Source organism: Ascaphus truei, chromosome 1, assembly GCF_040206685.1.
Source record: "Ascaphus truei isolate aAscTru1 chromosome 1, aAscTru1.hap1, whole genome shotgun sequence".
NCBI lineage: Eukaryota > Metazoa > Chordata > Amphibia > Anura > Ascaphidae > Ascaphus > Ascaphus truei.
The window spans coordinates 105,921,278-105,948,249 of NC_134483.1; the positions used below are offsets into that span (position 1 = coordinate 105,921,278).

The 26,972-nt window shown below is 43.6% G+C and overlaps 1 protein-coding gene across 5 annotated transcripts in view; it reads left to right on the forward strand.

The window, feature by feature from the left end:
* The window catches only part of ADGRV1 (adhesion G protein-coupled receptor V1), a 527,599-nt gene that overhangs the window by 482,369 nt on the left and 18,258 nt on the right, over positions 1 to 26,972 (forward strand). For all 5 annotated transcript variants that reach the window (XM_075593091.1, XM_075593079.1, XM_075593082.1 and 2 more), the window contains 2 exons: positions 9,810 to 9,967; positions 14,765 to 14,886. In XM_075593091.1, coding sequence (XP_075449206.1) covers positions 9,810 to 9,967; positions 14,765 to 14,886 — 280 coding nt within the window. The remainder of the gene's footprint in view (positions 1 to 9,809; positions 9,968 to 14,764; positions 14,887 to 26,972) is intronic.

Here is a 26,972-nt window from a genome sequence, read left to right on the forward strand (position 1 = left end):
AAGTATGTCAGATGTTTCAGATTTGGAGAACCGTACATCAGCTGTCTCCTTTACTACAGATGAAGAAACAGACAGATACAGTGACCGCACAGACGCAGAAGATAGGCGCAGAAAAGACCCTCCACGCTATCAAGAAGCGGTGTCAACATCATATGATCTACGGGATCTTAGGGAGTCAAAAACTCCCAAAAAGGACGCGGCGTCCGCCCAAAAGAAGGGCTGTTAAAGAAAAGGAAAATGGATCATTAATCGTGGAGAGCAATGTAGTGAACATTTCAGGGATCGATTTGCCAGAGGGGGAACTGAACATCCTTAATAAAGGCCTCAACTGTGCTATTCAGGGTAATTTTGACTTGTTTAACACGGTGATAGATTTGTAAAAATTCATTCGTAAATTATCACTAAAAAAGTTTTTCTATTCCAGGCAGCCTACCGTTGGATGCCCCAGACGACCTTGTTCTGGGTCTCCCGACGGATGGGCTCACTGACGGTAGGCTGTCCTTTAGAGAACATACTGTTATACAGGATATGGAAGATTTATATGCTGAACAAGATAATATAGATATACAAAATATAGGGGTTGAAGATCAATTTTTATTTCTGACTAATACCAAACACACATCTTTCAGGAATAAATCTGTATTTTGTCCGTCATTTGCTAAGGGTCCCAATTTAGAGACATATAAGAGACTAGTGGAAAGAGATCTGCAACTTTTGGCCAAAGGCTATAATTTCTCAATTTCAGAACATAATAATTTGTCAAAGGAAGAATACCAACATCTTATCACCTTAAAGAAAAGGGATGATATAATAATAAAAAATGCCAACAAAGGGGGAGCTGTAGTGGTTCTTAATTCTAAAATGTACCACACTGAGGCCCTAAGACAGCTTAACAACACTGAGGCGTATTGCAAACTCACTACAGACCCCACACAGATGTACCTCAAAGAAATTGAGAAACTTATAGATCTGAGTAGGGAGTTGCGGGTTTTATCCAAAGAAGAAGCAGATTTTCTTTTCAATTCTTTTCCCACTATACCTATTTTTCACCATCTCCCAAAGATTCATAAGTCACTTATATGCCCTCCAGGTAGACCAATTATATCTAATATTGGATCTTTGGGAGATGGTGTATCTAGGTATGTGGATTTCTTTTTGCAGCCATTGGTCAAAAAACTTCCCTCATTTCTGAGGGACTCTTTTGACTTGCTTACAGACATTGGACAGATCACATGGTGTCACTCTTTTATTTGGGTCACACTAGATATGACTTCACTCTATACCATTATTGAACACTCTATGGGTATTAAAGCGGTTAGTCACTTTCTTAATTTATCTAATCTTCACTTGGCACAAATCACGTTTATTTTGGATTGCGTCATGTTTTTGTTGCAACATAATTATTTTTCTTTTAATGATCAATATTATTTACAGACACAGGGTACTGCTAAGGGCACGTCATTCGCACCTTCTTACGCTAATTTATTTATGGGCCTATGGGAAGCAACTCACATTTTCGGGGACAATAATTCTTACAGAAAGCACATTAAATTCTACCGTCGCTACATTGACGACTTACTTCTTATTTGGTGTGGGGATTCACAGACTCTTTCACTATTCCTTGATTATATCAATGCCATTGACTGTAATCTCAAGTTTACATCCACTACTCATGACCATCATATTGATTTTTTAGATCTGCATTTATACGTTGATACCAAATTACAAATACAAACTGACGTATATAGAAAGGAGAATTCTCGCAACTCCCTATTGAGAGCCAATAGTGCACACCCGAGACCACTGCTCAATGGTATCCCAAAAGTCAGTTCTTACGACTCAGAAGGATTTGTTCAACAGAAGAATCCTTCAATACTCAAGCCGAGAATCTTAAATTAAGATTTAAAACTCGTGGATACTCAGACAGTGTTCTGAATGATGCACTTTGCAATGCAAAATGTCTTAAAAGAGCAGATCTCCTAGATAGATCCAGAAATAAAGAAAGCACGAATAAGAGTTATGAGAAAGAGACCCCTCTATTTATCACGACTTACTCTAGACAAGCTGGTACTATCAAATCCATTCTAAATAAACACTGGGGGATACTTAGATTGGACAAAGATCTGGACGAATACACTAAATCCAATCCCAGAATAGTGAATAAAAAAGTGAAGACATTAGGTACCCATCTTTCACCGAGCATGTTCAACACCAAAAATATTACAAAAAGTACTATTCCCAATGGGTTCTATAAATGTGGATCCTGTAAACTCTGCAAACATGCCTTACCAATTAAATCCATTGGCATTACAGTGAGGCATTTAAAGTGAGCTTTTTAAGTGATAAATACAGTTAGACTATAGTTATAGTTAATACACTTACTATCTTCATGCAAGATCAATGCAAGATCAATAACCTCAGCTGATATGACATGGATCTAATTGCATTCTCTTCACAGGTATGTCCCTTGATGTGCAAGTCCTGTTTAAAAAATTTACTCAGTGGCCTTAAGCAGTGAATATTTTGGTATGTCCCTTGATGTGCAAGTCCTGTTTAAAAGATTTACTCAGTGGCCTTAAGCAGTGAATATTTTGGTATGTTTGAATATCAAAAGGTGTTTTTTTCCCCTCTTAACTCTGTGCTGTTAATTGACCAACTGGAACAAGCTGATGATTGGGGAGGGGGAGGGTCATGTGACTGTTTTAGCTGTATAAATCAAACACCTCTCGTGCAATTTGCAGGAACTGCAATTGGCATTACAGTGAGGCATTTAAAGTGAGCTTTTTAAGTGATAAATACAGTTAGACTATAGTTTGACTAGAGGTGACTGGGGACTGGATCTACTGCACACACTTTTACTCAAGACAACAAATGTTAAGCTACTCAGATCACACTATGATCCCATGCTTGCTAACCTGCCTATTTCAACCCCCCACCCCTTTACAACTTACTCACTGCAGTCTCTCCCAAAACTGACTGCACAATACACTGAAACCCTGAACTGACTCTAGCATTGCAATACAGCTAAACATTTGACAAGGAACAGGCACACACCTGCTGCTTAGTCTGCACACACTCACTCTGCTCACAACAGCTCCTTGCAGCACTGCCTACCTCTGGCATCATGAACCTGCTATGTATTTTACCTTTTTTATTTCTCCTGGCCTCATGGAGATGTTACTCCCTCTACCCACTACAAACTCCTCCATCCTGGCCCACACCCAACATCTCCATACACCCTGGACTACTCAAAAGCCTTGCACTATCTACTGAATGTTGGTGGAGAACTCTAAAAACCAGCACACCAACCACTGCTCACTCTAATGGCAAACACCACAAATTTACAACTTGCAAACAACTACCCAAATTTCTACTCATACTATTACTCTCTTTAGCAGGTGATATTGAACCTAACCCAGGTCCTGCCATTTCAGCTCTGTCCCATGCCCCTGAGAATTCCACCTTTAAATTCCAAAAAGGGCTATCTGTCGCCCATATAAACATCCGGAGCCTGCTGCCCAAACTGGACGAACTAAGGGCATGGTGCCTTATGCATAAACCCAAAGCCATCGTTCTTACAAAAACATGCCTATCCCCTAAAACCCCTGATGCAAATATCGCCATTCAGGGATACTCCATTTCTAGGAGAGATAGGTCAAAGAGAGGAGGTGGGGTGTTATTTTATATTGCAGACACATTACAATTTACCCTGTTAAATTGCCCCCCAAGCCCACCCTCTTTTGAAATTCTAGTTGGCAAAATCTGCCTCCCCTTTTCTAAGCCCATCTTGCTTGCTGGCATCTACCGCCCCCCTAAAGCCCCTCTACAATCCCTGACTGATATCACCCAATTTCTTGGCTCCATTTCCTCTCTGAATGAGAAGAGTGAGCTGCTAGTTCTTGGGGATTTCAACTTCAATTGGCTTGACCCTAAAAACCACAAAATCCAGATACAACTCAAGTCACTTAACCTAACGCAACTCATTTCCCAACCCACACGGATAAACCTGAAATCGCATAACCATTCCTTGCTAGACTGGATTCTCTCCTCAAACCCCAGCAGAATCCAATCCTCTGGCATCCTTCCTGATATTTTCAGTGACCATGCAATAGTGTACTGTGTAAGGAAAATTAAACCGCCCCATTCAAGCCCTAAAGTTCTCCTCACTAGAACATTTAAAAACTTTAACCCACAACAGTTTCTGGATGACCTTACCAACTGCCCATGGCACAGAATCAATTTAATTCCCGACCCTGATTCTGCGCTCGACTATTTCCAATCTGAGTTCTTAAAACTCTGCGATACCCATGCTCCACTATGCAAAATAAGGGTACGGGGACCCACCTTCCATGGGTTACACCTGACCTTATAGCACTCTATCAGTTCAGGGATGCCTTGTGGAAAAGCCACAAAATAACTGGCACCACCAAGGATCTCAATCACTACAGATGCATGCGGAACATGTGCACAAGGCAAACAAGGCATGCAAAAGCCCAATATTACTCTGACAATCTCCACCAGAATACATCAAACCCAGCTAACTTCTGGAAGGTTATCAACAATATATTCCAGCCTCCTAACCATCAACAACCAATGAATATCACTAAGGGGGATATTACTCTGACAAACCCCACTGACATTGCAAATGCATTCAATGATTACTTTGTGGGGTGTGCCACTAACTTATTAGCGAAACGCAGCCCAAACCACAAACCTGAATCTCATCCTGGGAGTACCCCTATAGTCCCACCCCCTGTCAACACTGCCCACAATTTTCAATTTGGCCCAGTATCTGAAGAGGAGATTATACAAGCGCTCCTCAAACTAAAACTAAGCAGCCAATGTGGACCCGACTTACTACAATCTAGGTTCCTACGACTTGGTGCCCCAGCCATTGCCAAACCAATTGCGTCCATAGTCAACTCTATCCTGTCTGCAGGCCATATCCCTAAGACCTGGAAAACTGCAAGAGTTGTCCCAATCTTCAAAAGTGGGGACAAAAACACTGTCTCAAACTACAGGCCAATCTCACTTCTCCCAATTCTATCCAAAGTCATGGAAAAATGTGTCCACTCCCAATTAAGCGATTTCTATACCAAAACAAATTTCCCTAGCCAATTCCAATCTGGCTTTCGTCCCAAACACTCCACCGTAACTACCCTGCTAAAAGTTTGCAATTGAATCCAGTGTGGAATGGAACGGGGACAACTCACTGGTGCAGTATTCCTAGATTTTGCAAAGGCTTTTGACACAGTTGATCATGCTATCCTGCTTAACAAACTGCAGAGCTCTGGAATAGGGAAGCATGCTTTAAACTGGTTTCAGTCCTACCTATCAGGAAGATCCCAACATGTGTCCATCTCAGGCTCTAACTCCAACCCCCTGGATATCACTTGTGGTGTACCGCAAGGCTCTGTTCTGGGGCCCCTACTCTTCTCAGTGTTCATTAATGATCTTCCCACAGCTTGTAAGGAAGCCTCAATACACATGTATGTAGATGACACAATCCTATATGCACACAGCCATAGCCTCTCTGACCTTCAACACATACTTCAGTCTGACTTTTTGAGACTCGAAAACTGGATTTCCCAAAACAAACTGTTTTTAAACACTGACAAGACTGTAACAATGGTATTTGGGACCAAGACTAAATTTGTAAAGCTTCCAGTGACTGAGCTCCTGATTAGAACCAACGCTAACACCACCCTAACACCTGTCACTAGTTTTAAATACCTGGGCTTATGGTTCGACTCCCACTTAACATTCGGGAGGCACATTGATACCCTGACAACCAAGACCTATGCCAAACTAGGGGTACTTTACAGGAACAAATCCTCCCTAAGTCTCCTGGTCAGAAAGCGTATCGCACAGCAGATGCTAATGCCAATTATTGACTATGGAGACATAGTATATGGCTCGGCACCTCAAACCCACCGTAGCAAACTTGACACCCTCTACAATTCAATTTGTCGTTTTGTTCTCCAATGCAACTACAACACACATCACTGCGAAATGCTCAAAGAACTAGATTGGTCAACACTAGAGTCTAGGCGCAAAGTTCACCTTTCCTGTCTTGCCTTTAAATTCTTCATGGGCAAGCTACCCAGCTACCTGAACAAGCTCCTCACCCCTACCACTTGCAGCACTTATCAACTGAGATCAGACTCCAAAAGACTGTTCATGGTCCCAAGGCTCAACAAAGTATCCGGACGTTCCTCCTTCTCCTACCGTGCACCCCAAAACTGGAACAACCTTCCAGAGACTCTCACATCCACCACCAGTTTAAGTTCTTTCAAATCTAAGGCTGTCTCACATTTTAACCTGGTCTGTAACTGTTTCATACGCTCATAATAGATATTTTCTTTAACTGTGCATGCAATGTCTTGTATATAATGTATACCCTGTTCATTTATGTAACTGTACTTGTAACCATGTATTATTTGTTTTACTCTGTGCCCAGGACATACTTGAAAACGAGAGGTAACTCTCAATGTACAGTATTACTTCCTGGTAAAATATTTTATAAATAAATAAAATAAATAAATAAATCAAAAGTATACACACGGGTCAAAAATATAGGATTAAGTCCTTTTTGACTTGTAATCCCAAATTTGTGGTGTACATCCTGAGGTGTGCATGTGGTTGCAGCTATATAGGAAGAACTATTGGACCTTTGAAAATTAGGATTAGTGAACATATCAGGACCATTAGGAATAAGGATGATAAATTTCCAGTTGCTAGACACTTCAATCATTGTTCAATGGGTTCAATAGATCACTTAACGTTCCGTGCTATTGAACATATCCCGAATCATCCAAGAGGTGGAGTCAGAGAATCTCTCCTCAACTGTCGGGAAATGCATTGGATTTATACCCTTGGGACTTTAATGCCCAAGGGTATGAACATTGACTGGGAATTGAAACATTTCCTCAAATGAACTTCTTATGATATGTGATAATACTCAATATGATATTGTTCATGTTTCCTTTCTCTCCCTCCTACCTTTCCTTCCCCCCCCCCCTCACCCCTCCCCCCCACTCCACCTCCCCCTTTCCCCCCCCTCCCCCTTTTTTCCCATCCTTCCCTTCTCATTGTTGGGATATTGATATTAATTGGTTCACTTTATTATACACATACATTGTCTTTCTTTTCTGTATGACTATCCCTATTATATGAACGGTCTTTGGTTGAATTTAAGATAGTTATGAATTATGCCTGAGAATTACTTATCGATATATTATATTTTCATATTATATATTTTTCCATAGGCCTAATGAATACATATATCTACTGTATCTTCCTCCGTTATACACATCAGGCTATACTATGCGTCCTGGAATATCCATATTATTATATGTATATACAGATACATTAGAATCATTGAGATCATCCATCCCACCAGAACAGTCTATTAGATTGCTTTTAAATGTTGTTTATGTGTTCTTTTTAACAGCTAATTTAGTTCTTTCAGTGCATGCTGTTGTATTTCAGCATACACTGGCTGCGCTTCTGATTTAGGACATCTCCCTCCCTCCCCGGCTTGAACGTGTCATCACCTGGGCACTGATTCCATTGGTCTAGTGTCTGAGCCAATCGGATCGTATTCTGACGATCTCGCGCCACCAATCATGTACGTCACAAATCAGCTGGAATTGGAGGGACTCCTATATCAGCTGCTGCAGACGCGGTCTGTGAAACATTCTCTTTGACAAAGGGCGACGGCCCGAAACGCGTAAGAGGCTTTTACATCCCATGCCATGATGTCTACCATGGAATAAAGGATTTTTATCTATACATCGGTATCTAGCCCCCTTATTTTGGCTTTGCTGTGCTCCGTTCTCCGCGAGGAACTACATGCTACAGTAAGTGTAGGCTTATTTCATAAATAATAGACACTTTTGTATAGTTAAATAGATTTTTTTATTCAAATAAAATGGTAAATACATGGAACCACCTCTATACAGTATACTCTTACACTGCAGATATCTATATCCACACACTGCCGCCCCCTCTGTGTACACACACACACACAAACACACACACACACAGCAGCTCACACACAAACTGCTGCTACACACAAAACAGCACACCACACACAACACAGTGCCTCTACACACACATACACTGGAGCTCTAGACACACAACACAGCACCTCATCTACACTCACTACACAGCACCTCTACACACACAGCAGCAGCTCTACACACACACAACCTCTGCTGCTACACACACATGCTACACACATAAACACTGCTACTGACACACACACACACACACACACACACACACACACACACACACACACACACACACACTGGAGCTCTATACACACACACACACACACACACACACCAGCTCTACACTCACACAAACTGCTGCTACACATACAACAGCACAACACACACACACACTGCAGCCACAATACAAAATGCATCCACTTACTAAACTTTGCACTCTCCCCCCCAGCTCTACACACAACATAGCACAACGCAGCGCCTCTACACCCAATCCCCCCCCCCCACACACACACCACTGCACCTCTATACACACCACACTTACTTCTTTTCAGTCTCTCCCCCCCCCCCCCCCCAATTCAACTGAATCTGCTCAGAAAATCTGTCAGCTCGGGGGGGGGGGGGGGGAGGAGTCAACCCGTGGCTGATACTTTTTGACCAATCCCCTGCCATGTCTCAGAGCTTTTACTTAATTCAAACCAATCCCCTACCCTGTCTCAGCTGTTCTGAAAGCTGATTGGCTGGAAATAAACAGATTGAAAACTGCATTTTGCAAGCTGCTGAAATTCAGGGCATTACTATGGATAATGCCCGGAATTTTAACCAATCAGAGAGCAGGGTTTTCAATAATGCCCTGAATTTTACTGCTTTAGCCTATAATATACAGTAACACGAATTCTTGATGCAGGGGATATTGCTTGTAGATACATTTAAAAGTTACATAATGCTTGAAGGAGCAATCCAAGCGGGCATATTCTTTTGCATTTTTTTATACAGGATTGAAGCACGGGGTTTCCAGAGCTGAACCCCATTAATTTCAGCTCCATGAACCCCTGCTTCCAGAGATATTAACCGCCATAGGCGATGCTGGTATCTCTCAGCTTTTTAAAGCTCCCACATCACATGGGCCAATAGGAAGCCGCATCGGATGATGTCACAGCTTCCTATTGGCCCGCAGGGTGTGGGAGCTTAGAAAAGCAGCAAATATGTGATCCCTGCTTGCGAACAAGAGCAGCTCATATGGAGGTACGTATCTCTGGAAGAAGGGGTCTCCGGAGCTGAAATTAATGGGGTTCAGCTCTGGATACCCCCTGCTTCAATCCTATGATTAAAAAAGTAACGCTAAAAAAAAAGCTTTGATGCCTCTTTAATAACATGAAAAATAATAATAGAAACACGTGCTAAGAATAGCCTCAAGGTGTGATTATTTTCTGAGGTCTAACAGGAAGCGCTTAGCAAAAGGCCATGACAACCATCTGTGTTACGTTTTCTAGAAAAGTTGTGTGAGTTTCTATATTTCTTTCGAAAATATTGAAGTAACTCCATTTAGCAAAGTAACGGAAACAAACATGAAAATAAAGTAAAAAAATGCAAACTTTGAGTCTTCTAATCAGCACCTGGCCCAAAATAAGTGACATTGTGGGCTAGTATTATTTAAAAAAAATGCTTATGAAAAAGTGGGGGAAAGCTGGTATATTAACAATTAGGGGGGAAAGGTTTAAAAAGACTCATGAAACAAAATGGTGTGTAAACTTTTTAGCATATGACTGTTTGTGTTGCCTTTTATTGTTACAGGTGTTTCATACCAAATATCTATGCTGCTCTTTTCACTGCTGCTCTGGTGCCATTAGTTTGCCTTGTGGTGGTATTTGTGGTATTCATCCATGCGTACCAGGTGACACAACAGTGGAAAGCGTATGATGATGTGTTTAGAGGAAGGATCAATGCCACAGGTACAGTACAGTGTGAACATCCTGCTTCTAACTAAAAACATGTGAGGTATTCTGATTTCAGGATCATACACAGTGATTAGTCTTGTTGAACAAAATTAGACACATTACAGCATTGAACATGCGGTGGAGGGGGGAAATAATGCACAAAGGGGGCTTGCCCAGTTTGTCTCGCCCATGTGATGCCAATAATACTTGCAGGCCCCCTAATTTGAGAGATCAGCCCGCGACTGCCTCCGCTTGACAGATCTGTTTGGGGCCCCGTTCCATGATGTGACCCAGGACCCCAACAGCAAGGCCTGATCCGGGAATTTAAAAATCCAAACTACGGAAACGTTGCAGTTCATTCACACGTTAGAGTTGAACTATGGAGCAAACTTTGGAATATGAGCTCATTTGCAAATTTAACTGTCTCTGAGCTAAGAAAATAGCTGGTTGGGAAAGCTAGAAATTCAATATAGTTAAAAAAAATAGCTGATTTAACTAGACTGATTGGTTCTACAAATCCAATTAAGTTCAATACTGAAGTTTAACAGCATGCAAATGTATGAGCTTTGATGAAGTGATAAAAAATATTAATGCAACACAACATATAAAGGAAGCATATTGTGTTATCCATAAAAAAAAATTAAAAAATGTTTATTGAAGAGTCAAATATCTGTACAAATGCGTGAAGTATAATTTCTACATAGGGACACAACTTTCTTGTATTAATTGCAGAGCCAAATAAAATGTGACACTCAGATTTTGTAGTGTCTCTATTCTGAATTTCAACATGTTTTAGCAGGTAAATGACACAACGTGACCCACTGGGGAAGCCTGAAAACCCAACAGTAATGAAATCCCCCCTGTCCAACGTAATCCTTCCACCGCTCATTCACTCCCTACATGTATCAAAGTATCCTTTTCTGTTAAAACGATTCCACCCTAACGATAAACGACTTTTGAAACTAGCCATGAGAAACATATCGGGCAACAATACTTCTGAGGCCAAGTTCTCAGTTGGGTACCTAGTTAACGTGTTAGCAGGTATGACGCATTTGTAGCTTATTCTGTAAACTGTGATCCTGCGCTATCGCACCCATTGAAGTATTGTAAGTGCTGACTTTCTGTGTGGTAGTGCCTGATCAGTGCTATTAGCACATTACAGAATAGAGGCCACAGCTGTATGTATCACTGCAAAGCACTGCAGTTTGGAATTGAAAAAACGCAACATGCTGGTTAAAATAAAAGTACATAAATAAATAAATGAAAATAAACATTTAAAAAAATAAATGCTCAGAGTCATATTTTCTGAATGCCTTACAGCTTAGCACTGTTTACTAAATCTGAATGAATAACTTGTTATGAAAGTACCTAATGAGTAACTGCTACAAAACATAACACATAGGGTAAGACGGATAAATACAAACCATGAACATTAAACTTAGCAACCAATTAAACATATTTTAACAGCAGGTGCCAGCTACACATTTAGAACGAAGCTCGGTGTCATTGATCTTATATGGCACTGGCGAAGGTGCATGGAAAAGCAGCACATTTTCTTAGTTTGTTGACTGCATTCTTCAACCTGTGTATTGCACTGGCCAGTGCTTTTATGACCTACTTGTTAAGCCCTTCCAGAACTGAAGTGGTTTAAGAATGGATGCCAGACAGCTGAATGATCTAATAATAGATTTCCATGTTCTGAAATAGGCCACTAATTAAAAACCAGGGCACAAATACCCACATTTAATAGGAAATACTCCTGTGCGTTTGTGGAAACCTGTGTACAGTACATGTTGTCTTCCATTATTTGAGACTTTTTAGTTAATCAAAACCACATATTACATTTAGAAGCATTACTGTTGATGGCTTCTGTGTTCATTCTGTTTATATTTAATTGCTGTTTTATCAATTCAAATAAAAAAGCAACTGCAATGTGTCATGTTTGTAACTTTTGGCTAAATAAAATGCTGCCAAGTTACATTATTCCTGTGTAAATTTAGATTTAACATAGGATGTGATACCTGCTAACATGCAATCCCCTCATCTTGTACATAAAATTAAAGAGTACAGACAGTACACTTTTGTATCATTGCTTGAGTTAAGGACCTTTTTTTGAACTTACATATTTGTCCAATGAAATGTACTGATTTCAAAACGGAATGCGATTTATACTAATCTGTTTATCCAGGCTTCAAAACTGGGGGAGGGGCTGGAACAATTGGTAAAGAAAAAAATAGCTCTCTCTGTTTGTCTTTTTCCTTTGACAAATCTGATGATATTTTGTCTGCTCATTCTTGTAGCAGTGTGCAGCAAGGACACTTTGATATTTTGTGCCACAATCTACTTAGTTGATTTCAGGTTTTTGTTACAGTACAGTCAGTGGCAGATTTCCTATTAGGCCTGCTATGCCCAGGCCTAGGGCGGCAAAAATGTCTGCCTCCATATGCATTTGCCGCACTCTATGGCCCATCCGGGCCTGATGCGGTCACTTACATATGCCAGCCGCCTCCTCTCTACCATCCTCCTCATCCTTCTGATTCGCAGTGTCAAATGACGCCGCAGACGTCAACAACGTGGCGCCACACGGCGTCTCGTTGCCATGGCAACGTGACCTTCCGGCGTCAAATGACGTCATGACGGTGCATTACCATGGCATCTAAACACAATCTGACGTCACTTTGGTGATGTCCGCGGCGTCATTTGACACTGCGAATCAGAAGGATGAGGAGGGCGGTAGAAAGGAGGCGGCTGGCATATGTAAGTGCCTAGGGGCAGCGGATTTTGAAATCCGCCGCTGACTACAGTATACACAGTACTTCCTAATGCAGTGGTTTTCAACCTTTTTTCTCTCAAGGCACCCCTTATCACAGTGCTCAGTTGTTGAAGCAGCTCTACAATAGGACAGGGTCACAGAAAATATGGGACAGGGAGACAGAGTCACAGGAAACAGACACAGAGCCACATAGACAGACAGTCACAGGAGACAAACAAAGCGTCACAGATAACACACACACCAACAGGACAGTCACGGAACACACACCAACGTTACAGTCACAGACAGGGCCACCAACAGATTTCCCAGGCTCCAGGACTTTCGTTTTGAACCCCCCCCCCCCCCTTCACATCGGTATTTCTCTCCTTCCTCTGTCTCTCACTCACTGGCCACACATATACCAAATTTTTCCCCCAATACCCATAGAATTCCCCCCACCATTAATTATCCCGCACAGTACACACACAATACCCCCCCAATACAAACCAACGCTAGTCCCCAGATAAAAACACCATTAACTCCCCCCCACGAAATACAGACACCACTACCCCCTCAAATACAGATACCACTACTCCCCCCAAAAATAAAGACACCACTACCCCCAAAATACAGATACCACACCCCCCAAATACAGACACCACTACTGCCCCAAAATACAGACACCACCACTTTCCCCAAAATACAGACACCACTACCTCCCCCCAAATACAGACACCACTACTTCCCCAGATTCAAACACCACTACCCCCCCCCCCCCCAGATACAAACACCACTAACCTCCCAGATACAACCACTAACCCCCCACACCCCCACCAGATACAAACACCACACCCTTACCACTTATCTCTGGTTGTCACTGCCGAGCCCCGGCTCTCCCCAGCTGCTGCCTATCTCTTCCCATGCCGGGCCTCTCTCCCACGCCAGACCTGCCTCTCTCTCCTGCCGGTGCGTACTTGAAGCTGGGCCAGACCTACGAACTGCCTAGCTTCCAGCACGCACTTGCGGGACAGAGAGGCCCGGTGTGGGAAGTATAAGGCAGCAGCTGGGGCCTGACGGCAGCAATCAGAAGTCCAGCAGCTGGATACAGAAGTTGGGCCCAACCTCTTCAGCCGACAGGCCCCCCTCAGCCATCGGGCCCAGAAATTTGTCCCAGCTCTCCCCCCCTGTTCGTGGCACTGGTCACAGAAAAGACACACACACCAACAGGACAGTGACGGAAAAGATACACACACCAACAGCACAGTCACAGAAAATGCACACACACCAACAGTACTGTCACAGAAAACACACCCACACACACACACACACAGGACAGAACACACACACACACACACACACACACACACACACACACACACACACCAGAGCAAACACACACAGGACATACAGACACACAGCCTCACCCCTCTCCTGTCCATACTGCTGCTTGTTCCTCTGCTTGGCCACACATGTCAGGCTCCTGACACCACCTCCTGATTGGCTGCATTTCCCAGCAGCAGCAAATCAGGGTGGGACTGCTGAGCCCCCTAGCAACTGCCATGCTTTCTCCCTGCTCTCTGGGATCAGGGAAATCCGAGGCGCCCTTGTAATCCTCTCACGGAATCCCAGGGTCCCAGGGAAACACCCTAATGTATAAGATTCCTCATGCAATTCTGAAGTTATTGAATGTATCTACCTCTCTCTCCCTGTTGGGTCACTATTCCATATACATCCCACTATTTCAATAAGAAAATACTTATATTTCTCTCCACCCACTACAGCTTCAAAACTCTGTTATATGATAGCTTCATTTGAATAACTGCCTTCTTATAACCTTTTAATTGGGGGGGTGGGGGGAATGTCTGTAATATGGTTTTCTTAACTTTGCTTTTAGTATCTTGGAGTTTCTCACATTTTTTTGTTCTTTTTGATTGCAAGGATATATTATTTTGTAGCTAAACGATAGGTATAACTGACTTAACGGAACTGTTTTATTTACATACTGTGCAATCAATTCCAATTCATGTGTTTGTTAACAACTACCACATTCTTGTTTCCAGAGATCCCACTGATATTGTACCTCTTCGCTCTCATTTCTGTTACCTGGCTTTGGGGAGGACTGCACATGGCCTACAGATACCTCTGGATGTTGGTCCTATTCATCATTTTTAACAGCCTGCAGGTAGGAGTGTTATCAGATCAGACATTCACAAATGTTCAAGAGCCTCATAACACAAAAGAAAAAACTAAGAGATTGCTTTTGTATGAGATAAGCTTGCAGTGTCATGTCCTAAAACAACTTTCTAATCACTAAGAATGTGTTGCGGTTATTAATATAAAGCATTGCAATTATCAAAGTAGATAATGCATTTGAAAACGATCTTATATTATTTGAATTGTGACCTCTTGAGCCTAACTATGCTATCTATTTTCAGCATAGCTACAGTATTAAGTCACAAAAAAAAAGTCCCAATGATATTTGGGCTTCCGGTTGGCTGGAATGAGTGAAGCCCAGTCCTACCGGGGTGTGCCTTTCTGTAATAGACAGTAAGACATAGGCTGAATCAGTCATTCTACTGCGCGCCTCTCACAGGCGATCGCGGGGGGGTTTATTTAATTTTAAACATAACAGTATTGTAGCAGGGCGTCTCCGGAGCTGAACCGCATTGATTTCAAGTATGGGTACCCCCTGCTTACCGAGATACAGGCCCCGTCTCGCGTCACGTGATCGGGACATTTCAATGCATAGGAGATACCGGCACCCCATAACGGGGCCTGTATCTCGGGAAGCAGGGGGTCCCCAGACTTGAAACAAATGCGGTTCAGCTCCGGAGACCCCCTGCTACAATACTGTAATGTTTAAAATTAAATAAAGTGACTGATTCAGCCTCTTACTGTGCATCTATTACAGACAGGCAGACCCCGGTAGGACTCACACAGCAGGGACTCCTGCTGTGTTAATCCAATGGGCCATTATGTCTGCAGCGGCAAACTTGTGAATATATCGCAGCCTACACGCGGCACAACGCAAAATGTACCCAGGTTCGGATAACAGCCGCTGCATCTGTATATTTCTCAGATCTTTCACTTGTCTTTCAAAATAATGAAGTTTGTTAAGATAAAACTTTTTTTTTTTATTATTTTTGTTCAACACTACTGCATGAGAAAACAATTCAACTTAGACCTTTGGAAAAAAAAAAAAAAAAAAGCATGTTTATTGTCACCTTTTGACACATCTTTTTTACTATATGCTGGAGCACTGCACAGACATCTGTTTGTATGTTTATGGCCATGATCTACCATGCCAGAAAACACCTTAAGGCCCAAACTTTTACTCGAATATGCCATACAGGGCATATTTCCTGTAAGGTGTTATATGGAGTAGCACTGTTTGGTAATTATGGGTCTTGATGTATTTCTTGTACTATCTCATCCATTTTGAAGTGAACACAACACTCCAGACTAAATAAATGTCTTCACTCTTCCTTTTCTGATATTGCTAAAGTGATAACTGCAACATGACAAATCATCTCTATATTCAATTTCCTCCCGTTTGACAAGACATAATGCCAAAACTAGCTTCTCTCTAGATGTCAGAAATGTCTTTTTAAATAGATTTTCTAATCAACGTTGCAAATATAGAATCATTAAATTGATTAATCTTTCAGGGCTTGACTAGTTAATTTACGCTATTAAAAAGTTGGGATACAATGTGACTTCCGCTTAGTGTTATTTAATAATTTCCATGGAGAAACATAAAAAATGGTGTGCAGCTATGCAAATCCCCAGGTGTTGAAAAAAGGGGGTAATAGAATACTGATCTTCAAAAATGATCTACAGACAGTACAGAAGGAATAACACTGAACCACAATAGACTTCAGTTTTGTATAAGATCACAAATCAGATATGGCTCTTCAAGGATTCCCAACAATAAAGACTATCTCAAACATTCCATTTTAGATTTTCTTTTATGTGGCTCTATTAGTGTAGAAGGACACATTTACATTTGTGAGGATTGTGGTCTACCTTTAAATCATATTTTCAATGAGCGGTTCCATTTATTATTGATAAGTAAAATCAGATATTCATAGTATAACCATGTTTTAAAGTGACACATGTAAAATTACACGTATAATATTTTAATATAGTTACTGGAATAACAATGAAATTCTGTACTCATCTAAATGTTACAATCTCATGGATAATTCACATTTGAAAGCACATAGATTTGAAATGATTATCCAGAAGCCTGTTAAAACATATATTTGGAATTGGTTTGCTATCCTCTATATGGCACAAAGGTATGCACTAAGGGAAAGATTAATTAAGCTCTGATACCAGGTATCGCACTGCGATCCCACTTTAACTGCCACTCAAGTCTGTATACCGGTGTAGCCCTGCTTCCTATCGCTTGCAGGCCGCTACTATGTGCTGTATCACCTGTAGGCTCACAGGGCCTAAGTCTCTGCCACGGAGAGCCTGGGGTACTCATGTAATAACTTATAATGGGTGGAGCGCCTCCACCTGCGACAGCTCCCGCCAGTGGGGGAGTGGATCTTCGCAGGACGTATATACAGTAATTACGACCACACAGCCTAATACTGTAACCAACTGTCTTTACTTGCATATAAACCTCATTTGACATACATATATATAGCAACCCTCCTTCCGGAGACACTCTATACCGCGTCACGGTGGACGCCAACACTCCCCGTCCCCTCCACCGGGTGATCCCACCCGTGTCCAATCCCCAAGGGATAAGTCCTCCAGCTCACCAATGAGCCAAATGTGTGTGAGCACGTATGTGTAAGGGTGACTGCGCAGCCACTGTGTCCCGAATAAATGGATGGTACCGTTGGTGCACTTGTTGAAATACCTGCCGGGTACTCCGGTACCCGGAGCTGCTACACTCTTCGCAAAGGATCCACACGAGGCAGCAGTCACTCTCTCGCCTCCGCAGCGGCCCAGGGCGATCCCACCCGGACACTTTTTTTTTTGTAACTTTCATTTTATTGGGTGAGACAATACAAATATGGTAACACAGTCCACTGGCTTACAAAGAATCACCTTATTTCCGTTTTTCTCCTCCAAGCAACATACATTAAATGACATGACGCACAAGACGAACCTGGGGAGAGGGGAAGGGTAGGGTTAGGAAGAGGGGGGGGTGGGGGGTGGAGGGGTGGGGTGGCGACTGGGGCGTTAGTTGCTCTTCTAGTTGATCCTCCGTAGCTGTTGAAGGGATCCCCGTTGTGGGAGTGACTTTGGCCTAGCTCTTTCTCTCCAAGTTGGGCTTCAATACAGGTAAGTACAGTCGTCTGCTCTAATGTCTATGATCCATTTTGCTACCGGAGAACGCCTTTCTTGCTATTATTGCAGTATGTTGGTTCCGTCTATCCCTGGGATGTCTGTCTGTGCCAACCAGGGTGACCAGACTTTTAGGAAATTTGTGCCGGTGTCGTTGACCAGACATGTCAACTGTTCCATCCGGCAGACGAACCAAATTCTGTTTCTGATTTTGGGTATAATCGGGATCTCTGGTTGCTTCCACAGTGCTGCGATCTCGCATCTGGTGGCCGTGGCAAAGTGTGCAATTAATTTGTGCGTTGCGAGTCGAGAACCCCCGGACCCGTCGTCCTAACAAGAACAGCCATGGATCTAGGGGGACCTCGAGCTCAGTTAGCCGTTGCAGCCATTCCCGAATCTCTCCCCAGATCGGGGCCACCTTAGTGCAGGACCACAGCATGTGGTGCAAGTCTGCTCTTTCTCCACACTGCTTGGGGCAGAGCGGAGAATAGCCTTTGACGAATTTAGAGAGTTTTGTTGGGGTATAGTACCAACGCATCAGGACTTTATAGGCGTTCTCCCTTAGCGTGGTACAGATAGAGCTCTTCGCCGCTGCCTGTAGGATCCTGTCCCAATCGTCGTCCTCTAATGTATCTCCTAAGTCTGTTTCCCATTGCCTCATGTATTTAAGTCTGGGAGCGTCTGTTGTCTTGGGACAGATTACTTCCTTGTACATTCGAGAGGTTAGTCCCCTTGTGTCCGATTGTCTGGCACACATCTGCTCGAAAATTTGTTCTCCGCGGCCGAATAGGGTTCTTGTTATAGAAGGCCCTGATCTGTAGATATCTAAACAATTCAGAGTTTGGAATGTTTTGTTCCTCTTTTACATGAGCAAAGGATTTGATTACATCCCTGCCCTCCAGATCATACAATTGGAGATAGCCTGCCTGAATCCAATTTGCAAAATGAGCCCTATCTAGGCCTGGAGCGAAATCTGGGTTACCCCAGATGGGGGTCATCAGTGAGTGCTGTGATGTGAGAGAACATCTAAATTTGGTTGCCTCCCATACTTTTAGGGAATTTTTTATAGCCTGCAGTGGTGTTTGCATCCGTATATGGCTGTTCCTTGGTAGCCATATCAGGTTTTTCAACTCAACCGGAGCGCAACACTCCTTCTCCAGTGCCACCCATCTCCTAAGGGTCGGGTCTGTGTGCCACTGCAGAATCTGCGTTAGCTGAGCTGCTTCGTAATAGGCAAGCAGGCACGGCACCCCCAGCCCTCCTCTTGAGGTCGGCCTCCTCAAGATATCTTTCTTAATTCTGGGGCTTTTTTTGTTCCAGATAAATTTTGTTATTGCGGACTGTAATGAGAGGATCTCATCTTTTGGCAGGGGTATCGGGAGGGTCTGAAAGAGATATAGCACCCGTGGGAGCAGATTCATTTTTACGCTTTGAATCCTGCCTATCCACGAGATGCCATATTCTGCCCATCGCCGTAGGTCCTCTTTTAAAGTCTTAAACAACTGTGGGTAATTTGCCTTATATAAGGTCTTATAATCTTTCGTGAGATTTACCCCTAAATATTTAATCGTGGAGGGCTGCCATTTAAAGTTAAAATTGAGTCCAATTAGTTTTTCTGTTGATTTGGATAAATTTAGATTGAGAGCTTCTGATTTGGCCTGGTTAATTTTGAAACCCGAAATTTGATTAAATCTCCCCAGGATTGAGAACACATTGGGTAGAGAGATAAGAGGCTGGGATAATGTCAGGATCACATCATCCGCATACAGGGCCACTTTGTGTGTCTGCTCTTTGTGTCTGAGCTCCGATGGAAACCCCTGATGTCTCACTCTCGCTGCTGGCCCCTCGTACAGTGCCAGAATGGCTCCCAAAATACTTCCTCCGAAGCCAAATGCCCCCAGCGTCTCTCTCAGGTAGGACCAGTCAATCCGATCAAAAGCTTTCTCGGCGTCCAGACTAAGCACCAGCGAAGGGATATTTTGCTTTTGGGCCAGATCAATTACATCAATTATTCGTCTGGTGTTGTCTGCCGCTTGCCTACCACTAATGAACCCCACCTGATCTGGATGTATCAGCTTGGGAAGGACGATACCCACTCTATTGGCTATTAGTTTAGAGAATATTTTTATGTCTGTATTGGTTAAAGAGATGGGCCGGTAGCTCTTACAGTCTGCCGGGTCCTTTCCAGCTTTGTAGATCAGTGAGATTGACGCCTGGAGCATCTGTGCTGGGAACGAAGCTCCTTGCAATACCGAATTAAAGAGTTTTAATAAATGTGGGGCTAGAAGTTTTAGGTATTTTTTATAGTAAAGGTTTGAGTAGCCATCTGGGCCGGGCGCCTTGGCTGGCTTGAGAGACTTTACGACGTCTGTCAACTCTTCTAAAGAGAAGTCTTCCTGTAGTGCCTCTCTTTCTGTTCGACTCAGTGTGGGCAAATTTGCCTCTTTCAGAAATTCTCGGAGATTGTGTTTTGTTTTGTGATTATGAGCAACTTTACCCCCATCATACAGCGACTCATAGTATTTCTTAAATTCCTCTACGATTCGCTTAGGATTAGAGGTAAGTTCCCCTCCCTGCGTACGGATAGATTGAATGTGAAAATTTGGTTGTTTGTTTCTAAGTCTGTCCGCCAGAAGAGTGTCTGGCCTGTTTGCCCTCTCGAAGAATCAACGCTTAGTCCAACTCATTTCTTTTTCAACTTGAGATGTCAGCTTTAGATTTAATTGCTTTTTAGTATCTTGAATTTGTTCCAGGATTGCCTCCTTTTTGGAGATTTTGTGTAATGCGGTCAGGGATGCCAATTTCCCTTTTAGGTCCTTTATCTGACTCTCTTGTTCTCTTTTGCGTCTAGCAGCTAGGCACATAAGAGAGCCCCTGAGGGTAGCCTTATGGGCCTCCCACAATGTGGCAGGTGAAGGTACACTCCCCTCGTTCTCTTCGAAATATTCTCTGATTTTGTCGGCAATTTCCAAATTAAATTTGGGAATTTTTAACAGTAGCTCATTCAATCTCCAGTTCGCTCCCGGTCTATCTAGTAAATTTAGCTCATACCGCAGCTCTATGGGTGCGTGGTCTGACCACAAAATATCGTGTATTCCCGAGTGGGAGACCACTGGGACCAGTCTGTTGGATACAAGGAAGTAATCTATTCGGCTATATCGGTTATGAGGGTGGGAATAAAAAGTGTAGTCTTTGGTCTGTGGATGTTGCTCTCGCCATATATCCACCAGCTGACAGTCTCGGAGTCCGTGTGTAATGGTTAGTATGTCACGTTTGCTGGGGGGATTAGGGGCTGTACATCTGTCTAGCTTTGGGTTTAGCGTCCTATTCAGGTCCCCTGCCATAATTATTTGGCCTTTTGTGTCCCGTTGCAAATGCCTGAAGAAGAGGGCAAAGAAATCATTCGACTGTTCGCATGGGGCATATATTGATACCAGTGTGAGGGCCTGACCTTGTATGGATCCTATCAAAATGATGAATCTGCCTTCAGCATCAATCATATATTGTGTTAAAATCTTTATCTATATATTTGGGGTAACTAGTTTTAGAAAAGTGAGTCTCTTGAAGGAAGAGGATGTCTACTTTGTGTCTTCTATAATCTTTAAAGGCCAACTTACGCTTAGCTGGGTTATTCAGGCCCTTTACGTTATGGGAGAGGCATCGTATTTCTCTACTCATTGAGGTCGTCATCGTGTGGTGCCTGTGCGCTAGCTTTTGTGGCCGGGCTGGGCCCCCTCTGTGAGGTCCTGCTCCACTCTCGATCCTGTTGAGCTGGGTCCGCTTCAATGCTGGTTACCTTTGTCGCCGGCGGGAGGGGTGGGGGGAGGAGGGGTAAGACACATGAGGACAGGTACACAAAAGACACAAAAGAAAAAACACCATGTAAATACACATGTATGAACAATATGTTCTCCGCTTCGGGACCCCCATGTCCCGAAGTAGAGTCCAACGCCTTCAGGGAGTGGGGCCCCGTACCCTCCGGGCCATAACCCCCTCTCCCTCCCCAAAGGACTTTGACGGGATCCTGGGAGACCCTCCTCCCTAGATCTCGCCCACAGCACATGCCGACCTCGGGATATGAAGCCCCCTACGATCCTCCTGCCCGCTCTCTCTCTTTAACTACCCCCTTAAATTTTATGTAGCTAACCTAACTAACCTTCAATATCCTAGTGAATTAAACCTCGTCTATAACTGTAGCCCCTGTAGGGTCTCCTGAACTGCCAAACCTTTAAACTCAAACTTGTGCTATTTAGCCCCTTGTTTCAATGAACGCCCTTTTCTTGTCGTTGCTCGTTAGCTGCCCTCTTTATTTCTATATTTTTATCTTTCTATCTCCCCTTGGGCTCTTAGCTCGCATGTTCCCTCTTCTGCATGTCCCGTGCAGTACTGTCTCCCCTAGCACGCCCTTACCCTATTTTGTGGGCTTCCCTATATGTGTCTATCTGCCGTGTCTCCTCTGGGTGTGAGTGCCCCTTTTTTTGCCTTTTTGCCCCGCTGTCTTGCGCCATACTATGTATGTGTCACCGCTGGCGCTTGTTTGGTGACAGTTCTGTCCCGGCTAATAGTTGGCTCTGTCTGCCTGCGGGGCCTTCGTGACTTGCGTCCGTTCCGGCGAGGTCTGCCACCTCCAAGAAGGCGCTGGTGTCTCCGGCGCTGCGTGACGATGACTTCCGGTTTCTGGCCGCGGCCATCTTGGATCACCTGCTGCTTCGTGGAGGACGTGCTGTTCTCTGCTCCCACTCGCTCACCTCTTCCTGGTTCTGCGCCTCACTGTGGAGTTCCAGAATCGCCATTATGCCCGCCATCATCCTCCAGCCTCGTGGACAGCATCAAAAAGGTGAGTTTTTTGTTTTATTCGGCCAGGAATTAGCGACATTGACGGGAATCATCGGGGAGACTCGATTTTAGATCTGAGGGTTTCTACAAGATCTCAGATTGGGATTCAAGGGTGAGAAACACAAGTGTGGGCCAGCACCTTTTTAGAGCACAACGTGGCACAACTAGGCCGTCAACCCGGCAACTTTAGCAACCAAACACAACGTGTGTTTTAAGAGTTCACAAAAGTCTTTATTGCTGTTTTCATTTAGCTCTTTTGGGCTTTGGTGTGGTCGGCCCGCTGCTCCATTCTGGTTCGAGAGCCGCCTCTTCCACTGTCGCTTCGGCTGGAGGACCCTGCAGTCCCAACGTGTTGAGGAAACTTGGGCCTTCCCCGATATCCTTTATGGTGAGAGATCTCCCGTTCTTTGTAACTTGTAGCCCGAACGGGAAGGTCCAACGGTAGCGAACATTATTGTCCCGGAGTGCTTTTGTCACAGGGAACAGGGCGCGACGTCTCGCCAGGGTAAGCGGGGACAAGTCTTGGAAGATCTGCAGTTTATTAGACTCGAACTCCACTGCCGGTATGGCTCTTGTCAGCCTTAGCACTGCTTCCCGCGTCGTGTAATAATGCAACCGGAGGATGATGTCTCTCGGTTGCTCATTCTGAGTTGGCCGGGAGCGTAGTGCCCTATGACAGCGGTCCATTATGAGGGTTTCTTTCGGGCTATCCAGCAATAGGGACTCCAGCCATCGTGCAGTGAAGGCCTCACAGTCCCCGAACTCCTCTGAGACTCCGCGTATCCTTATGTTGTTTCTCCTATCGCTGTTCTCTGCGTCTTCTTGCCGCTCTTTGAGTTCGTCAATCTGTTTTTGCAGGACTACTGTTTTTTTTCTCGGTCTTCTTCCCTGCTTTGATTGTTAGATCAACCTTAGTCTCTAGATCGGCTGTCCTGGTTCCCAGCTTAGTGATTTCTCGTTTGACTTCTTTAATATCCGCTTGTAAAAGCTTTTTTAGGTCAGCATATAATCTTTCGAAGTCGCAGCGTCTGACTGGGAGTTGGGATTGACTGTTTGTGTCTTCCTCATCTCCTTCCAGTTCTGTATCCGCCATTTCTAATGCTGGGACACTTTCTGCTGCTCCTCCAAAGTAAGTCCGTACATCGGATAGCTTTTGCTTTTTTTGTCCCACCGGCTTCTTCGGAGCCATCCTGGGGTGTTTATACAGCTCTGGGTATAAATGTGGGGACCCGGTTGTGTGTTTGGGGTAGTTTATTCGTTATATTCGAACAGCGCGGGACGGAGCTAATCACTTATGCTTCCATACCCCGATCCTTCGCGCATGCGCTCCCCACCTGGACACTTTTGACGGACTAGCGGGGTCTGAGCCCAGATCTCCCGCTACTAGGACAGTCCTGCTCCAATCGAATGGCACTATGGGGAACCGGAACCTCACTATGGAAATCCCTAGCTCTGCTTGTCTCTATAGTGACTTAGGGCCTGACTGGGCCTGGGGCACACGGCCTGCGCAGGGGCAGATAGCCTCCCTGACACCGAAGCTCCGTCTCCTCTCCTCTCCAACCAGCTCTGACTCCACGTGCGCGCAACCACCTCCCTTACTCTCCTCCACCTCCTCAGCCCATTGGCTCAAAACCGGTCACACGGTACCCCTGGGGCTGCTGGGATATGGGTTGCTACCTCCCAACAATTAGCACTCTCCTCCTTCGCGGGCTTTGCAACTACGTCTGTGCAGGCGCAACCTCCCGCTCTAACAGGGTGAATCAGGGGTCACTGCTACACCGGAATCAGAGTTTAGTAATCTATCTAATATGTGTATGTCTAGGCACAAAAGCATGGGAGTCTTGCACTATCTGGGTGTGAAAACCACCAGAAAAAAACACCTCTTGTAGCTTAAAGTTTAGTCACTTGAAGATTAGTAGCTAAAAAAGTATATATTCACATAATCAAAAACACATCAAATTAAAGGGAAACTATTAACTTGAATAAATGTTTTTTAAGAATCAGCTGAAATTCATAAAAATGGTACTCAATTCTCCTTCATTCTCTTAAGAGGGTTACAACTCTTGCAAGTTCCTCAGGTGTAATGTGCACATGTTCCTGTAACCTAGTATGCTGTGTATGTCAAGAAGCAGAAATGCGATAATGGTTCTATTTCTAATCCTCTTTTATATTTCTAAAAGACAATGTTTTTCTTAACTCTGTTTTGCCTGTGGCTGATCCTTTAAACAAACATTTATGTTTTAATACAGAAAGTACCTATACAATGTGTAATTGAACTCCACAAGTCCATGAAAGGCTGCTTGTGAGATAGGATTATAAGAAAAATGTTGTAAGATATGCTTATGAGAAAAAGGTTATCTTTTGAAAGTAATATGATATTTTCATTTTTTTTTTTTTATATTGAAGTCTTATTTTAACAATACATGTTGGATAATAACAGTTAGGTAAATCCAACAAAATGTATCTAAATACCCAAATATAACATTGCTGTACTAGTAGTTCTTACCCTTTTTTCCAGCAGGGGCACACCTGAATAATTTTTAAAAGCTCAGGGGATCCCTGACGGATTTGTAAAATTCTTCAGACCTAACTCATTCCCTCCTTTTTTACACACATACACGGATACACACCCCCCCTATTTACAAGCACTCGATATTCAGAACGCAGCAAAAAAGTGTTAATGGCGCAAACTGAAAGTGAATGGAGTAACAGTGACAAAAGTGAAATAACCCAGTGAATATATGGATAAAACACTCATATCACATGTGAACAGCAGCTCCAGGGAACAGGATCCTCAGAAGTGGATGCTCCTTGAAGAACCTCATACAATGAAGAAAGCATAAATGCATGAGATATGGTGCATTAACATTTTACTCCGAAAAGACAAACATCACAGAGGGGAAAAGGACAACTCACAATTTCCCCACTGGTAAAAAGCAGAGAGTGACTTCGGGCGCACTCCAACCCTACTCCAGACTCGGCCGCTCCTCGATCTCTGCACGTTCACAGTGAGTTCTCTTTTTCCCCTCTGTGTTGTTTGTCTTTTCGGAGTAAAATGTTAATGCACCATATCATGGGCATTTGTGCTTTCTTCATTGTATGAGGTTCTTCAAGGAGCATCCAGTTCTTAGGATCCTGTTCCACGGAGCTGCTGTTCACATGTAATATGAGTGTTTTATCAATATATTCACTGGGTTATTTCACTTTACTCACTGTGTTACTCCATTCACGTTAAGTTTGAGCCATTAACACTTTTTTGCTGAGTTCTGTGTAATGTGCGGTTTGGGAGACTGCAGATCTGCAGCATCTGATCTAATTAGTCACCATTTAGACTTGCATATATATCTATTACCACATATAAGATTGCACCTTTTTTCTCCTCATTTTATACACTCGATATTCACCCTCACACATCCTACTCACTGTCATGGTAGGGTTAGCCGGCCTCACATATTCAAGGTGAAGCCCAGCTGGCTGCCCCTAAACCATGTGTAACTGGCCGTCTATGTAAACCCACAGGGCCGGTAAAGTGTATGGACTGTAACCCCTTCAAACCATGTTTACATAGCCGCCTATGTGAGCTCATAAGCTGGGTCCAATTTGTGTGTTTGGACCGCTTACGGGCAAATAGCATCAAAACAGGGACTTTGGGAACAGGAGTTTAAGGGTGGAAGTTGGGGGGCAAAAGGGGTTAAATAGGTATAAAATGTTGCTGAACGGTTCTACCCGCCAATCATGCCTGTATTGCAGGTACGAGTCTGTGTAGTAAAGACGGTCTTTTCCATAGGCAATGTAATTCCTATGTAACATATTTCCCCGCCAGCAAGTCCACAACCAAGTTATAGAAGTCAAGTTCTATAACCAAGTTGTAGGGACCAAGTTGTGAGAACAAGTTTTAGAGCCCAAGTTCTGGTAATGTATTACAATGTAATGTAATGGTGTGTAATGCATTTCTATGGAAGCAGACCCGGTAATTCGTTTAGCCGATTGCCGCTATAGAAATGCAGATTGAAACAAAGAAAGGGAGTGGCTAGGTGTTGGGCCATCTGGCAAGCGGGGAAGGGCGGCAATCAGGTCTGCGAATGGGCGCTCAGCGGGTGAGAACCTTTGTTCAACTCAGACTCT